The 17,748-nt window shown below is 43.4% G+C and overlaps 1 protein-coding gene across 1 annotated transcript in view; it reads right to left on the reverse strand.

Moving 5' to 3' along the window:
* Positions 1-6,024: 6,024 nt before the first annotated feature.
* NCAM1 (neural cell adhesion molecule 1) overlaps positions 6,025-17,748 on the reverse strand; it is a 161,941-nt gene continuing 150,217 nt past the window's right edge. Inside the window, exons 16-19 of the mRNA XM_067310090.1 lie at positions 16,336-16,543; positions 15,692-15,808; positions 12,819-13,598; positions 6,025-9,761 (exon numbers count right to left, since the gene is read on the reverse strand). Of these exons, the coding sequence (XP_067166191.1) occupies positions 9,641-9,761; positions 12,819-13,598; positions 15,692-15,808; positions 16,336-16,543 (1,226 nt within the window). The 3' untranslated portion in view covers positions 6,025-9,640. The remainder of the gene's footprint in view (positions 9,762-12,818; positions 13,599-15,691; positions 15,809-16,335; positions 16,544-17,748) is intronic.

Below are 17,748 nucleotides of genomic sequence, written 5' to 3' on the forward strand. Positions count from 1 at the left end.
CACGTTTGAATGGCCTTTATGCTGCTACAGGAAGAAATAGTCTTATATTTGCAACATATGTTTATGTTCCTATTGCAGCAGGATAGCCGGCCCAGCAGAGGCTGCAGGGTGCCCCTTTACCAAAGAGCTCACAGGTGAGCCATGGGAAACTTATCTTCAGCACAGCAGAGAGGCTCCTATTGAGAGCTGGTAGACATCCACACTCTTCACTCAGTTTTTCCCTCTATAATTTCTGGCTTGAGATCCCAGACAAATTCTTCACCGATCCCCCACTCCTGCTGAGTTATGGTCCTTTTCTCTCTGCTAAACAGGCCAGCCTTTGCCTTGCAGCCAGACTGTATGCAAACCAGAACTGGTATCTCCTGCTGCCCCTCCCTCCTGCTTGTTGTTTTATCAAAACACACATCTGGGTTTGATTTGCCAGAGTGAGGAGGCAGGCTGCCCTGCTGGAAGCAAACAGCAGGGAGCACGTCAGCAGAGGCACTGGTGTATCATTTCTCCAAGGAGCATTTAAGAGCCTTTCAGTCTGTCATTTTAAATGCCTAGAGTCTCCCTCTGCTTATACTAAGGGGACAGAAATGGGGTAGCACTGGCAAAAATGAATGAAACGGGCCTCTTTGGTCAAAATAAAGATGTAGCTGAACTGAAGTTTAGCAGAACTACCACCTGGGAGAGGGAGCCCAGTGGAGGACACATGAATGCTCATCCATAGCAATATCCTGTGGCCCCTGCTGTTGTGATTTTCATAGCAGACTTGGATTTCTTTAAAAATACCCTTTAAAGACTAGGATTTTCTAAGTCTTATTCTGGGAAGGAGAAAGACTGGAATCAGCTGAGAGTCAAAGCCTTAAGTCATTCAAAACCAGCACTTCTTTGACCGCTTCCCCAGTCCCCCCAAGTAACTGGGTCAGTGGGTCGAAGAGGCCCACCTGACAGCAACAACTGCTGTTTTCTCTGTGCTCTCAGATTGTCTTTGGTTAAGTAACTGACCTGGCTTCACCATCCTGAGGCTCCTGTGGAGGCATATTTAAAACAAGCTTTGAAGTAGCCATTTTGAGGCTGTAGCAGCGCAGCTGTGATGACTCTGACTGCAATACAGGCTGCAAAACCCACCTGAGAAGCAGAGAAAATAACCTGGTTACAGGGAAACAGAGGTGCTGTCAGTAAAGTCTCTTAGGTGGAAACTGCCATGGGTGATGTGCAAACCTCTCTAGAGAGTGGTCTCTCCAGGGACCAGGAGCATGAGGCCATGGTTTGCCTCCCATCTACGCAACTGACTCTCAAGCTGGCCAGCTGTCTCGGCGGGCCAGGGAGGTGCCAGTGGGTGCTTGCACACGCAGAGTTTGCACCGGAGGTGGGTTTTCAGGCCTGCAGGGCTTCGGTGTCTGGTGCCAAGGGAAGCTTCATGTCTCCCCCAGTGCCAGTGCAGCCCTTCGCAGTGTGAGAAATGCGCTCTGTCGTGAGACAGCCAGAGGGTGGCACCATCCACCAGCACAAAAAGCACCTGGCCAGATCCCCAAAACTTGTTATTTCAGGCCTTTTCCTGATTTGTTGCCTATGTCCCAAAGTCAGCTTGCATGGCTTCCTGCTGGCAAGGCTTGTACATTGTGTGTGCTGGCCAATTCCCAGCTATTAACCCAGCTTTACTGTGGGCATGTTATCTGTTCGAGTGGATGAACCCCCAGGAAAGGAAATGCAAGGGCTGGCTATCTCCAGTACAGCATGCGATGGCCCAGAGAAGCGTCTCTGAAGCCTTCCACACTCTGTGAGCCAGCTGCCCTTTCTGGGAGCGCCCAGCCCTCATCTACGCTGTGCGACCCCGCCAGGGTGCATGAGACTTGCGGTTCAAAACACAGTCTGTGCATCCAGCCTCAGCTCAGACAGGGCTGTCACACAAAGCACGTCCTAATGGTTTTCTCAGTCTCAAGCCCAGTTGGTTGTTTCCCACTGCTGCTGTATCATTTGCCAAGGAGGGATTAACAGTCCTGTGCTTGTCTGCTTCCCCAGCTGAACTGTCAGCATTAATTCTCAACGTGGAGCCCATTTGTGCTTTGGTGTCTGAGTGCTGCTCAGCACAAAAGCGTGCAGGACTTTTCTAATTGTGCACAACGTTTGTAGTGCCAAAAAGGGGATGATAAATTGCTAGAATGTTTTTTCATCTGTTTTGCCCATTAATAGATCCATGCCTCTCCTTTCACACATCTATTTTACTCCTCTTCCCTTTCTGTGAGTTTTAATCATTTCCGCCCCTCTGCTTTATGATGTGACATCTAAGCTACAAACCTAGAATACCAAGTGATTCGTTACTGTGCATGAAAGTACCTGAACTCACCGTGTTTCTCCCAGCTAATAAATATTTATGAAGTACAGAGTGAATTATGGGCTGGGTGTTGTTCTGAAAGAGACACCAGGTGGAAACAAAGGTGGAGAGTGAAAAGAGAAGTGGAAATAGAGACTGGAGCCTTTCGGGTCTAGGTCAGTGGATCAGCTCCACTCCATCCTCTGGGAAAGGACAGGTGCTGCTGGTGTTCCTCAGGGTTGTCCAGATACAAGCCAGTTCTTCATGTGTTGGTGTCCATGCTTTAGCATCTCATGGTGAAACTGCTAGGGAACTGTTCAATCCAGCGTCCTTAACAGGGTTTGACTCTAGGTTTCCGCTTTATTCAAAAGATACAAAATACTTCTTTATAAGATGGTTTTACTAGTATTACAGCTCGAGTTGAGTGCCTCCTCAGAGGGACCCTGAACAGAAATTTCCCTGAGTATTTATACCCCTACAGGTTAAGTTCTTTGTCCATTCTCCGATTTGTTGCACCAATGATTGCTCAACAAGTAGTAGTTACTTTGCTCTTGGCTGGTTTCCCCATTGTCTCCAGGCGAGGTTACGGTACTCACTGATCAGTGTTGAAGCTGTTTTCTTACTTTCTTATCTCCTCGTTCTCTCGTTGTTCAAACTGGCTCAAACAATTTGGGCAAAAGTTCAGCGATCTATGGACTTAAGACTTCAGTAAATTTAGCTACTAGTGCTAAGCAAATGCTATTATATCCAACAAAAAAAAGCACAACTCATGAAGACTTAACCTGACAGAATCTAACAGAATCTGGCAGAATCTGACAGATTTTGACAGAATGTTATGGAATTGGAGAGAATCTGACAGAATCTGACAAAATCTAATAAAATCTGACAGAATCTGACAGACTCTGACAGATTTTGACAGAACATGACAGATTCTGTCAATCTGACAGTTTTTGACAGAATCTGACAGAATGTGACAGAATCTGACAGATTTTGAGAGAATCTAACAAAATCTGACAGAATCTGTCAGAATCTGACAGAATGTGACAGATTTTGACAGAATCTAATAGAATCTGACAGAATGTGACAGATTTTGACAGAATCTGACAGAATGTGACAGATTCTGACAAAATTTGTCAGTCTGTCAGAATCTGTCATATTCTGACAGAATGTGACAGAATGTGACAGAATCTAATAGAATCTGATAGAATCTCACAGAATCTGTCAGAATCTGACAGATTTTGACAGAATGTAATAGAATCTGACAGATTTTGACAGAATCTGACAGAATCTGACATATTTTGAACAGAATGTGACAGAACCTGACAGAATCTGACAGATTTTGACAGAATCTGACAGAATCTAATAAAATCTGACAGAATCTGTCAGTCTGAGAGAATCTGACAGAATCTGAAAGATTTTGACAGAATGTGACAGATTCTGACAAAATTTGTCAGTCTGTCAGAATCTGTCATATTCTGACAGAATGTGACAGAATGATAGAATCCGACAGAATCTGTCAGTCTGTCAGAATCTGTCGTATTTTGACAGAATGTGACAGATTTTGACAGAATCTAACAGAATTTGACAGATTCTGACAAAATCTGACAGATTTTGACAAACGTGATTCTGTCAGAATCTAATAAAATGAGAGAATCTGACAATTTTGACATAACGTGACAGAATGTCAGAATCTGACAGAATCTGACAAATTTTTACAGATTTTGACAGAATCTGACAGAATCTGGCAGAATCTGAACAGACTGACAGAATCTGACAGAAACTAATAAAATCTGACAGAATCTGTCATATTTTGACAGAACGTGACAGAATGTGACAGAATCTGACAGATTTGACAGATTCTGACAGATTTTGACAGAATCTAACAGAATCTGACAGATTTTGAGAGAATCTGACAGAATCTAATAGAATCTGACAGATTTTGACAGAAGCTGGCAGAATCTAATAAAATCTGACAGAATCTGATAAAATCTGACAGAATCTGTCATATTTTGACAGAACGTGACAGAATGTGACAGAATCTGACAGATTTTGACAGAATCTAACAGAATCTGACAGATTTTGAGAGAATCTGACAGAATCTAATAGAATCTGACAGATTTTGACAGAAGCTGGCAGAATAATAAAATCTGACAGATTCTGACAGAATCTGACAGATTCTGACAGAATCTAATAGAATCTGACAGATTTTGACAGAATCTGATAGAATCTGATATAATCTGAGAGAATCTGACAGATTTTGACAGAATCTGATATAATCTGAGAGAATCTGACAGATTGTGACAGATTCTTACAGAATCTAATAGAATCTGACAGAATCTGACTTCTCTGTGCTCTGCATAGCATGCTACTCCATGCCATTAAGCAGAACCCAAACCAACTTTTTCATCTCATGCAAATTTAGAGCTTCTTTTCTGAAAGCCATAATGCAGTCTACTACAAACTTGATCTGAAGCTCCTCTCAGAAGGGATTGTATTGCTCTGTCCAGCCCAGGCTGCAACCTTTCTGCAAGCCTGAAAATTCTCAAAGTGATTTCCAAATACCTACTTCGTGATTTTACATTTAAAGTATCTCATCAGGAATCTCTAGTTAGGGATACAATATGAAATAGTCTCAGTAGTTGCCATTATTAAATGTGTCAGTGTATGTGAACACAGCCACAGACAATGGGTCAGTGACATAGTGTCCTTAGAAGAGGACAATGAGAGATTACCATGACCATAGGATTCCTTGAAACTGGCAAAAAAGCAGAGAAGGAAAATGCACTCAGGTATCGTATCATGTGTCAGCTGCTATGAAGTGCTGAAAGTAGATTAAACAATGAATTAATTTTTTGCAGCCAAGAATGCAACTTTTTGCTTAAATAGAATAAAACTTGTCTGATATTTAACATGACTTGCAAACAATCCATCTGTCTCTTTTAATTACTTGGAGGTAACAAATCTGAATAGGTGGGTGAATTCAGAAACACCCCGTTGTTGCTTGTGAATTCCAGAAGTGACTGTTTCTCCCCTGGCTGCAAAAGCAAGTTCACAGATGAGCTCATCAGTATGTGAAATATGGAGAAGTCCATAGCAGAAGCCACGCAAAGCTGCTCTGGCAAAGGGTAAACAGTGGAAGGTCAGACCATAAACTCAAATTGGCCATGGATGTTAAAACTTTCATCCAAGTGAAAGCACAGTGTGGCCTTTGGATAGCCACTTTTGTTGTCTCTGTGAGGGCTGGGACTTAGACAAAGGAAAATTGCTGATGCAGAACAAAGTATTCAGGTCTTGAAAACCAGAGAGCACAGCAGGTAGTCTATATTTCAAACAGCCATTTTTCTATAGGATATTATTGTATCAAGAAATTCTTCACCACTTCACACCACTTGAATAGCTAATCAGTGGAGTCATGTGCTGTCAGGTACTCTTTCTGAACACTACAAGTTTGCAAAGGGGCTACAGTAGCCCACTGCTACCGTTTAGAGATGTATTAGCTTGAATCATGCAGCGTGACTGATTCACCAACACGACTGTGCAGATAGTTGCAGGTCCCTGTATACCCACCGCCTAGAGCCTCAGGCATGTGCTCATCTCATACTGTGGGCATGCCACAACAGGACTGCTCTTCTGAGTTAAGCACATGCACAACTACAGGCCTGGGACCCCATGTTTGGACGCAGGACATAGAAGGCTATGTAAAAAAGGGCAGACTTTAGGCATGAGCTTTTTTTGTAATTTTTATTTGAACACAGTATTCTGACAGAATGCAAAGTCAAAATCCTCAGTTAGTATCAGTATTTACACCGGTGAGAATGGGAATAAAGGTGGAATTGATGTTTCACTCGGTAAAAAGATTTTTTGTTTTTTTGTTTTTTTAACAAGATAGAAGGCCCCCAAAAGTAGGGAATGCTGGGTAAGGATGTCAATGGAGGGTCTGAGAACAACTATCAAAACAGCCTAGTGTGAAAATCTGGGGTTTGAAGGCTCCATAGAAAAGTGTGAAAATAAAACTCCACTCTAAAAGCTGAACAACTGGATGCACTATTATCTCATCATCTTACGTATGGTGCAGCATGAAATGTAATCACTCCACAACTAGAAGCTAATCAGTCTGAGTTGCCATATAGATATATATATGTATGTCATGGATACATATATAAACGTATACAGCGTAAACGGCATCAGGTTGGTCCCTCTTCATAGGTTTAAATAAAAGCAATGAAGCCTAAGCTATCTTGGAAGTGGGATATTTCTAAATTAAAACAAATTTTTCTCCACTACGGGCAAGTATAAAAACACTCTTGAGAGTTAATCTACAAGGACTGGGTATTGGGAGGTGTCAGGTGGGCATTAAAAAGGAGTTGGATGGACACTCCCAGCGTTCAGGCAACCACAGGGTTCACTTCTGCTTTGGAATGACACTCCATGAATCTTGACACAAACCCACTGCAGTCAGCAAAGTACTTTCTAATGATGTGGCTGGGTGTTGGATCGGGCCTTGAGCTGGTTACCTTTTAAGAAAGAAATGTCAATACAGGTAACAGTTACCCCAATTTTCACCTGGCAGGTGCTGACCAAGGTCACTGCAGATGCTTCTGGTCATTAGCATTTTGCAGCATTTGTTTCCTATCTGCTGCTCAGCTCTCAGTGGGTAATAACTCATGAGGTATAACATACAGTTGACAAAACCAGTCAACAACTTCACAGAAATGATGAACAAATTGTAGTGGTCATCCCCAGGAATGGAGGTACACACTGTGTGCCCACTAGTCCTCTGCTATCCCAAGCACTTTCCCCAACTGTAGACCATCGTAGCTTTTTGTGCCACGTTTATGGACTGCTTTCTTAGAAAAAAAATTCCTAAGGACCATGGGCCAAATTTCCCCCTAGTTACACTGACACTGCTGTGATGGGTCAAGCAAGGGCAAAATTTGACACAAGGCTTTGAATTGAAAACCCAACCTGCACTGATGGCCTGTTCAGGATGGGTACTGCATGAGTGTCTGTGCCTATAAATACAGTCATCCTCCATTTCCATCCCCAGGAGCTGAGGAAAAAATGCAAAAAACCCCACACTTAGCAAATGACAAGACCATTATTTTTCACAGTTTGAAATTACAATCTAGTGATGTCACTGTTAAAGACTGCATAATTAGAAGAATACACTGATGCGAGTGGCTCAATGTATCTGAGCCAGACTACAGTCGCCCTGCCCCCCATCATCCTTCTGTTCGTTACCTTAGCACAACGGAATGGATGCCAGAGTCAGCTCGGTTTGATTTTTCATTTAAAGGCTTCTGTTCCACATAAGAGTTGTTCTCTTTATTTTTTTCCTGAATAATTTTTTCAAAACTGAACTATCCGCTACACCTTCCACATCCAAACTATGTTGAAGCTTTTATTATTTATTTCAATACTATGACAAAAAACACGTTTCACACTAAAATAGTCACGCACCCACAGTGCACAAGCTTGCAGATCTAAAGTAGAATAAAAAAAAGAAAACAAAAGAGAAAAGAGAAAAAACCACAAACTCCCAAAACAACCCCCAAAAGAAGGAACATCTCTATACAATGGGCTGGTCTTCTCCTACTTACCTCTACTTTTCCCTCGCTCAAGCCTCCTTTCTCAACCCAAAATCTCAGTGTTACTCCGCGACTTCAAATGATAACTGTCACTGATAAGCTCCCCAACATAATGATAACGTGCATCCTACATCAATCTCCTTTTCTGACTGTCAAAGACATGATCCAAAGAACAGTGAAATCAATGAGAGTCTGCAATAATTTCCAAGCTCTCAATCTCAAGGCTTTGATTCTGCAGAGCACATACAGATGACAACACACATGATGGAGCTGTCTTTTCAGGAGGGGTGTTGTATGCGGCATGACTCTTGTGCTCATAAATTTGACCCACATGAAGGAAGGACACTCCTTTTTTGGTGTACCACTCCTCAAAAGAAGACATGATTTTCCTGAAGCAAATAAACTCTTTCCTTTTAAACCTGCTTTTTAGGGTCAAAGTAAATGGTATCTACTGACCTACTAGGGGAGAACTGATACAGTCAAACACCTGAGACTAGACCAGACCAGACCAGCCCTAACTGTACAATCTCCCTTCTGCTTGTCAAAGCTCTGGGAGAGTTCCATGAAGAAAAGGGTAGAATGTCTTAGAAAAGCAGAGATTATATTTCTCTTATGCAGTCAGGCCCAAGTCCAGCAAGGGACTTAAACTTTTGCTAACTTTAAGCATAAGGACTCTCACCAGCAACTCTCCTGTTCAAAGTTAAGGGTGTGTATATGTGGATTGCTGGATAAAGACCTTGATTTGTGATAAGTGGTTTGAATACCCACCAAAAAAAAAAAAAAAAAGAAAAAAAACAGCATTACTTTTCTTCTTACTCCAGTAAGAAATAATAATAATAATAATAATAATAATAATTAAAAAAAGATAAAGGGGAAACAACTACTGTAAACATCCATATTTAAAAATGTCTCCCTTTGCAAAGCAAGCATGCTACTAACCTAGTATCTATAGACCGTATTTACTTAAAAAAGGCAGCTATTTTACACATATATTTAAACACAACAAAAGTTAAAAAAAAATTGTCAATTGTAAACACTGGAAAGAACAAAAGTTGGCAAAAAATTAACATAAAATTTAAAGAAACGTAGAGTCTGAATACTGCAAATTGAAATATATCCCCGAAGCTGCAATTTTGGCATTCTTCCTAAAAAAACCAACCAAATAAACATCTAACGTGGAGAACAGGATTCAGTCACAAAGAGCACAAGACACTTTGCATACTGAACAAATACAAGGTGAACAGAAATTATAACTTATTTATGAGGCTTTACATATTTCAAACTTGACTGAAAAGTATAAAAATAAATTGTGGACTTTGTTCATTAAGTACCAGCTGTACCAAGTTGTACAAGTGGTTATATCTACTATACTAACCAAGGAAAGAACAGGGTCTTTTTTTTCTTTCTTTTTGTATGAGACTAGTTGATTTTGAGCTTCCTAACCATGCTGTAACTGGTATTTGCAATTTTGCTTATTTTAATATACACAGGGTCAGCTGAGCCCTGATTTGGTTGTGGGTTTAACCCTGTTTTTAAAATGTATTACTCCTTAAAAGCAAGTGCACAACAAATAGAACCTTTCTAGAAATTTAAAAAAAAGAAAAAGAGAGATTCCCCCCCATTTATGCATTTTCTGTTTTGTTTGTTTTTTAAAAAAAGGCAAAAGACACTAGAGGAATGAGATGTGTGGTGTGTTTTGTGTTTTAAATGCTCCGGTGAAGTTGTTCTGTCATTTGTTTTCATCTGTTGCTAATCATGCTTTGCTCTCATTTTCATTTGTTTGTGTGGCTTCGTTGGGAACCGTCTTGACTTCTGCTGGAGGTGTCTTAGTTTCCGTCGCTTGCACTTCAGATTTGTCTTCTACTGGGACTTTCCTGTAGAATAATCACCAAAACAGCACAGTTTAGAGACAGAGAAAAAGTTTATCTACTGGCATATCTCTTTTTAAATGAGATGAACTGGGGATAAGGAAAGAGTACGTTCTGGAAACACTCAGAGGTATCTCCTTGATAAAGCAAAATGATAAATGCAACAAAAGTAAAATCAACCTCCCCACCCCACCCCAGCTTTGTTTAGCTCTAGGGAAATCTTGCTTCATTTTCCTTCTGCCCTGAGTTAACACAGCAAGAAGAAGAGGTCTCAGGAAGCAGCAGAGACAAGAAGCATGCTGTGGTGTGAAATGCCACAGGAGCAAAAGGAAAAACACCCGCAGTTGCAAGGAATTTAATTTTACCAATCACTCATTTATGTGACTCAAATGTCCAATTAAGAGAGACTGCAGACACAGACTTTTTAGCAGTAGATCTTTTTTCCTATAGGAAGCCACTCTCAGAATTTCACACTATGTAGCAGGAAGAGCAACAAAGCAGAAGTGCAATTTGTCTAACCTATTTTCACAGGTCTAAGGCAGGTCAACATCTTCACAGACTAAAGCTCACTCATCAGCCTGACTTTAGGCACTTTACTGAAGAATCAGAGAAGCTTATTTGTCCTATGTTCCCTTCGCAGTCACGGAATGTGCCACACAAGGCAGATCTGGTTTTAGGCAGACAAAGCCTCCTCTCCAAGTGCTTACCTCATCTCATAAGCCACAAAGTCAGTCTGGAATGACTGCAGTCCTAATTTATCCTGCCTAGCAGGTGAGGTGAATCTGAGCCCACACTTGAAATACTGATTCGCACCAAGGGAAGCAAATGTGCAGCACAGGTTCCTAGGTAAAAGGTGGTTGTACTGAAATTCTTGGAATTCACAATAGCATCAAGCCAAACAAGAGAAGCTACAGGACTACTCCAATTTACACCAATTAGAAAGACTATTGGGAAATGAAATAGCAGACTCACTGTTTCCTATTTCCCAATAAGCTATCATTTCTTGTGCTTAAAGCTCTTCTATTTAAACCTACCATGAGGATAAATCTCAGCAAAGTCTAGTAAGTGCCTTTGTTTTTCCTCCCTTTCTCTCCTGACAGAAAACTCCTGGCTCAGGGGTGGTGAAAGAAAGGACAAATACTTTGTTTCCATCAGCAGAGGCTGCTAAGATCAACTGACAATGAGCTGGCTGGGTGCAAAATGATTTAATCAGAGATGGAAGTAACCTGCTGGTCTCGGACACTACTCACACATTCCTAGTACCCCTGTTACATCCACTTGAGGGTCTAGCTAACTAGGAGATTTCTGGGGCTTTGTTTCACTACTACTGTTTTGTTCACTGTGGCACCAACTTGGCAGTTGTTATTGATGGCTTTACAATAAAACACTCTTGTGGCTAAAGCCATCCTTTCTGAGGTTTTCTCATAGTCCTTTTGATTCTGGGAATTCTCTGATTTGGACAGAGGGCAGAAAGAGTGCAGCTCTGCATTTCACCATACCACAAACTCATTTTACATGGTGCATACCAAGCTATATTCATTCAGTTGAAACGCTTCCTTGCTATGGGCAAATCATTTCCTAGCTTCCTTCAGTTCAATACCAGGCCACAATCCTCTATTAGACATTCTATTCGTTATAATCACAGTGTCAGTCCAGAGAATCAAGGCCCATGCTTTATTTTGGATTAAATATAAAGCTTCCAGCATAGGGTAATTTTCCTGGACAATTGACGATGGAAAAAGTTCTAACCAAAGCTGTGAAAGGACATATCTCCACTGTGGTTGCTGTAGCATAGCTGAGATATATCTGAGGGAGCTTTAAACCTGGCTTTAGAACAGCTAGTTAGGTTCTCAGCAGCAGTCTAGCTGAGATAGCACTCAGAACCCTTTACAAAAGCCAAAGATGCAGTGCAGACTCAACTTTGTGTTTTGGGGAGCTGCTCCCACAAGAATTCTGAGCTGCTCTTTCAGGAGTCTTTCCTTTGTTAAAGCACAGACCCTGTTCAGGCAGGAGAGAAGAGATACTCCTTCCATGTGATCCTGCCTCTGTCAAAACATGGTATCCAAATAGGAAGCCAGAAGGAACGGCAAACTTAAGTACTTGTGCCATAAAGAGTGGTCTAAGCACTTTCAGTCAGCATTTTCCAAGCTTTTGCTTTCATGGCTATCATCAACTGCTGTCCAAACTAACACAGTGAGAGCATTCACGTTCAACATCTGCATAACAGCTGGGGACCCTCTGTTCAGTTACCTGGGTGAGCAGTTAATGCTGCTTTCATTATCTAGTTGCAATGTCTCCTGCCAAACACAAAGTGCAGACTGGTCATGGCTAAGGAAAATGCATCCTCTCCAGATGGCATATGGTTCCAAAGGACCTCTAGAGCTGTCCTGCCTAGGAGCATGCTGATGCTCTCCAAATAAATCAGCTGTGTAAAAAGGAGACCCAGCACAGTGGATGGAGACTCATTCCTGCTACACCAGAATGACACACTACCAAGTTATCCTTACCCAACCGTGATGCTGACTGCTTCCCCTCTCTGACAGGATCACATTGCCTTACCCTTGTGCTAGTTTAGGGACAAATCCAGAGAAGTACGGTGCTTCTGCGTTTCACATGAGGCTAGCTTCTGCTCTGCCACACAGTGAAGTAAGTACTGAATGGCTCCAACTGTTATGTTAAGAAATTGAGTTGGGTGATGGTGCTCAGTGAACTGAAGGAACTTAGTGCCTCTGAGAACAGCACTTTCTTTGCACCAAACTGAACTGTTTCTGATCTCTTTCACAGAAGAAGAATCTAGGATTGGACAAAGCTGGAAAGAAATCTAAAGAATAACACATTAATGATAAATGCCTGGAATTGCCTTTTCTCTGCTGCCCTGATGCAACCTATTCCTGCTTTCCTCCCAGACTTTTAAAGCCAAGCCCTGCCTAGTGGGTTCACAGATGAGTTAGTTTGCTAAGGAAACAATGAGATTAGTTAAGAGAACATCCAACAAGAACACAGCACAAGCACTAGGGCACAAGAGACAGCACACAACCAACAGAAGATTAAAGGCAGCCATACTCGGTCTTTGCAGGTGCAGCAGGTACAGAGCTGTCTGCAGTGGAAGAAGCAAGCTCATGAGCTTGCCCGCTAGTCACACTGGCAGGAGTAGTAGTGCCAAGAGCTGCAAAAACATCCTTTGCAAGATCAATGTCTGGTGTCTTGAAGGTCCCTTCGTCCATTTTTAAGTCCTCATTCTGGGAGGGGATTGTGCTGCCTGAAGCAGCCTCGCTCTTCAGATTGCTTGGGTTCTTGGCTGTCTCTGTCGGGCTCTTCACTGCACTGGGCTGTACAGCTTCCTTTTCGGGGATCTTGGTGCTTGAGACCTCCTGCTTGGGCTCTGATGGAGCTGGAGGGCTAGCGAGGTTTGCAGGGGTTGGGGCAGCTGACTTGTTACCAGGTGCCACTTTGGAGGTCTCAGCCATGTTAGCAACAGCGCTAGGGCTGAGCACTGCGCCTTGGTTGGCCAGGACACTTGAAGACAAATTATTAGTAGCTGGAGTAGAGCTTGGGGTATCACTGAGATCAACAAGGGGGGCCACCTTGGGGGTGGAGGAGGGTGGTGGTGAAGAGACTGAGGCAGCTGCCCCTTTGGCTGGAGTGGGCTGGCTAGGCGACATGGAGTTTGAGTCAGGAATGGCCGTGGCTGGCAGGGCAATACTGGAGGTCAGTGTAGTGGTCTCGCTGGTGGGGCTGTTCTGAGCAGTGGCAAAGGTTTCAGTGATAGTGTCAGAGTTAGTGGTGCCCGTGGTTACAGAAGGCAGCATGTCCTCAACGGTAGCTGCGGTATCAGCGGGGTGCCTGTGAAGAGGACAGGAGTAGAAGAGAAATAGAGACAATGAAGCCCATAAATGACAGCAGGGGAAAGGGGAACAGAACATAAGTGCGAGAAGGCAGGTGGGTGGCACAGCAGCAGCAGCATGGCGTGTGGTTACAACACACACAGAGAACATGGAGGCAAAGGAGGAGAAACCCTTCAGAAGTCAAATGTGCAATGGGTAACAGGTGCTGGCTGGGGAGATCAAAAAGCAACCAGGAAGAGTAGGAAGAGCAAAGAGGACACATCCTATAAGGAATGGCTTGTTCACATAGATTTTGGTGGAAGTCTTGGCCAAACTTAACCCCAACTGGCAACTTGTAAAAAGACTCTTCTCTTTTAGTCCAACTTCCCTCCTTGGTCTCTTACACCTAACCTCACAATGAACCTTTCTCCTCATTCCTCAGGCTTGCAGCCCTGTGCCATGTCTCACTACAGAACACGGTCCCAATGTAGGACCCTGAAGCCAGTTCCTCGTCTTGCCCCTGCCTTCTGCCTGCAGGTCTAAGGCCTTCATTAAGCCACACAGTATGTAACTCTTTCTCAGACACACACATAATATATGTATATATATACACACACATGCAGCTTTGAGATGATGTCTTCTACCCTTCTGAGCAGATTCATATCTGTCTGTTGTACTAGCTGGAACAGGGGTTACTTTAGGACAATCAGTAACAGGACAGTGTAACCTTGCTTTAGCAGCCATGATATAGTACTGCCTGTCTTAACAAGTATGGGAATGTGAGGCTAGAAAGGAAATGGTTGAGTGAGAAACCAGCATGCCCGAGACCACCACCTCAGGCTTATTAACTGAGGGAAAACCTCCATAGAGGAGGATAATAGAATTAAAACACTGGTAAGACACTCCAAGAAAAATACAAGAATATAAATCCAAATATTCCACAGTGCTGCACATCTGTATTTCAGTGCTGCTTGTGGACGTGGCTTCCTCTTTCCTCTCTCCTCTCACCTCACAGAGATTTCCAGCAGAGTCATGTTACTAGTGAGTCCTACTGCTAATCTGACCGCCTCACCACTGTGATGGTTCCACTGAAGGAAGAAAGGACCCCAACTTGTGCCATCAACACCAAACCTGAGCCAAATATTAACCCCTTAAGGAATTATGTCTTCTTCAAGAATTGAAAGTTAAACCTGTGGTGAATGGTTCAACTTACAAAAGAACGTTGTCAGTGCCCATGGAAGCTTCGTAATGCATCTTGCTTCTACACGACAGAATGGTTCCAATAATCTAAAAACTGATTAGGATGAGCTCTTTTCCAGTTCATGTCATAACCAGCTCAAGATAACGCAGGTCAGTTGGAGTCGGCTTTGTGCCAGAGATGGTGCAAACACACAGAAATGGCTCAACTTCTCTGTCAGCTGCTACCCCACAGCATTTCAACAGCTCTTCCCATTATTATCCCAGAAGCTGTGGAATAGGTACCCAGAGGGTACTAGAATTGTAGCAGTTTAGGAAAGGGCTTAATGTGGACCCTGGGCAATACTCACACCCTGCCAATCCCAGCTAGCATAGATACACAGACCCAAATTCTGAACAAGTTCTCTGACATAAAAAAACCCTGTACATAGCTCTCAAGCTTCTCCCATCTCAAGGAATAATCGGACTTGCCATGCCTCCCTCAGCATCCAGAGCATAGCCACGCTATTGCTATCAGCGCAGACAGGTGCTGTCACAACGGGGTGTTCTTACACTCATCTGGCACACTAGAGAAGAGCTCGGCCAGGAGTCAGTTTCAGCTTGGGGCTGCTTTTGCTCTTGATTCCTTTAAACGAACCAGGACAGGTCTGATCTACACTCTGGACAGAACTGGCAGAGGCAGGCCTTCCAAGCAGCAGTCCTTCATTCTCCTTCTTTCCCTTACAGTGCTGGAAATAGAAGAGTCACTAAGTTTGGGGGAAGACAGGAGGGATTTCCTCACTGCTATGTCAGAAATTGGGTGTGGAAATTTTCTCCTCTCTTCCTGCCCTGAATCATGTACATGAGAGATGAGGGATTAAGGCAACTGAGGACACTGTGTCGACCCTGTGCTAAGATTGCCTAATATCAACATACTCTGGCTCCGTCAGTGGTGTGGTCTCATTGGGCTCTGTATGTTTTCCCCCATCGTGGTTGGGGGTTCGCTCCTCTTCAGTCCGCACCTCCACAATAGGCTCCTTGGACTCATCTTTCCTGTAACAAGGGAATTGCATGGAGATTGGTTCCTGTTCACACTAGATATCCTCCAGCAAAGCCATGCCTCAAATAGATGGTGACATTGACAGAAACAGGCTGGCCTGAACAGCAGCTTAGTTTTTTGTCACTCCCCCTTCCAATTGTTATCTACAGCACAAAAGAGCACTGTAGCATCCAGCATTTGGGTCAGCCATTTGCTGGCCTCTAACAGGAATGGGACAGAAAAAAAGAAATGCCTGAAGAAACCCCTGCCCAGAAATATAAAGCAGAACCAGGGTAGCCCCAAACCTTTTCACTACCCTTTTTCCAGAGATGAGGCAACCATAACTCTCATGAAACACTTTTTTTCCCCCCAGAATTGAAGAGATGCCTTTAGAAGCGTAAGTTTCCAGGACAGGGATGGACCACAGGTTCAACCTCTTCTGGATTAGGTGTGCCAAAAGGTACCATGGGACCACTTCAGGCTGAAGGGACACAGTGATCAACAGAAGGACTGAGAGGAAGGAAGCAATGACAGTACTCACGAGAAGGCGGCTTTGCCCTCCTCCATGTCTTTGCCCTTGGCTCCTGGGCCAGATTTCCCGCATAAGTTGACAGCAATGCACATCAGCAGGCCACACTTGTTCAGGAAGTAGCAGGTGACATCCACAGCCACCAGGAGCAGCACAAAGATGACAATGAGGATGCCTACAATGGCAGCAGTCCCAAGGCCTGATGTGGGGCTAGTGCTGGCTTTAGAGACCAAAAGAGAAGAAAAGAAGGCATTATAGTTAAAAGAAGGTGAGTTGGGACTAGCTGTGACTCAACTCCGGCTATGCTGAGGTGGGTAAGCATGGAAATTTACAGGAATCACACCTTCTTGCTAGCAGCCTCATGTTATAACCAGCACTTTATTCTAGAGACATGTGGTACAATTGGCCTGAAAAGATAAATTCAGTGGGACTTCTCACATCTCTGTTGGGCTACAGCCTGGAAAGCAAACCAAAGAAAACTCTTCTACTGTAGCGTATACCCAACTGAAACAGTAAAGGGCTCCTGTTCCCCTCCACACTTCTCCTTCCCCTCCCAAGGGAAAAGGGTCTACAGAATGACTTTGGCACTGCCAGCTGGCGTGAGGACAAGCATCATGTCTGGAAATGAAGCCTGGACTCTGCAGTAAGGCTTGCCCTGCTGGGAGACAGAACACAGGGAAATGTTTACGGGGCCTCAGTGTTGATTAGTCCCTTATGTGCAGAAAATAAACCTAACTCAACTAGTTGACTGGCTCAATGGACTTTATTAATAGTAGGGGTCTTGCGAGGAGCTCCCAGTATCTCAGTATGTTCTGCTCCCACACAAACACTCATGTGTACAATGCCTCATAAGTCGTACCACTTGAGGTCAACTTCCACCAAAGTACAGCCCTTGGCAGAGACAGACTGGCTTCTCACAGCATTCAGGGATGTGAGTGAGGTATGCAGCAGAACTGGGACTCACAGTTCATGAAATCACAGGAGGAGCTAGACTTTCTAAAGGGTCCCTTCTCCCCAAGCCTTGCTCTAAAAACCACAGAACTGGGAAGTTCTGCTAAATTCTGCAAAGAGATGTTTTGAAACAAGGTGGTGTTGGGGTTATCCTAGAAAGGAGTTCCTGAAGGAGAGAAATGTGCTAAAACCCAGATTCCATCAGCCACCTCCCCTCCCCTCATGGGAGGCACATGCATGCTTAAGTGTGTAGAGGGAACAGTGCCAGCAGGCACCTCTGCAGGACAGTCATGAGCATAAGATTTGTATAAATGAAAACTTAAGTGTTTCTTCAAGGCAGCAGCCAGGCAATAAGCAATGAAATCCAACACGCAGGCAAGAGATTTAAGCTCACATACATCCTAGTATATGGTTTGACGGAACTTCATGCTGCTATCCGAAACTCACAAACTTAGATGATTTCAAAATTTGTAA

Source organism: Apteryx mantelli, chromosome 23, assembly GCF_036417845.1.
Source record: "Apteryx mantelli isolate bAptMan1 chromosome 23, bAptMan1.hap1, whole genome shotgun sequence".
Taxonomy (NCBI): Eukaryota; Metazoa; Chordata; class Aves; order Apterygiformes; family Apterygidae; genus Apteryx; species Apteryx mantelli.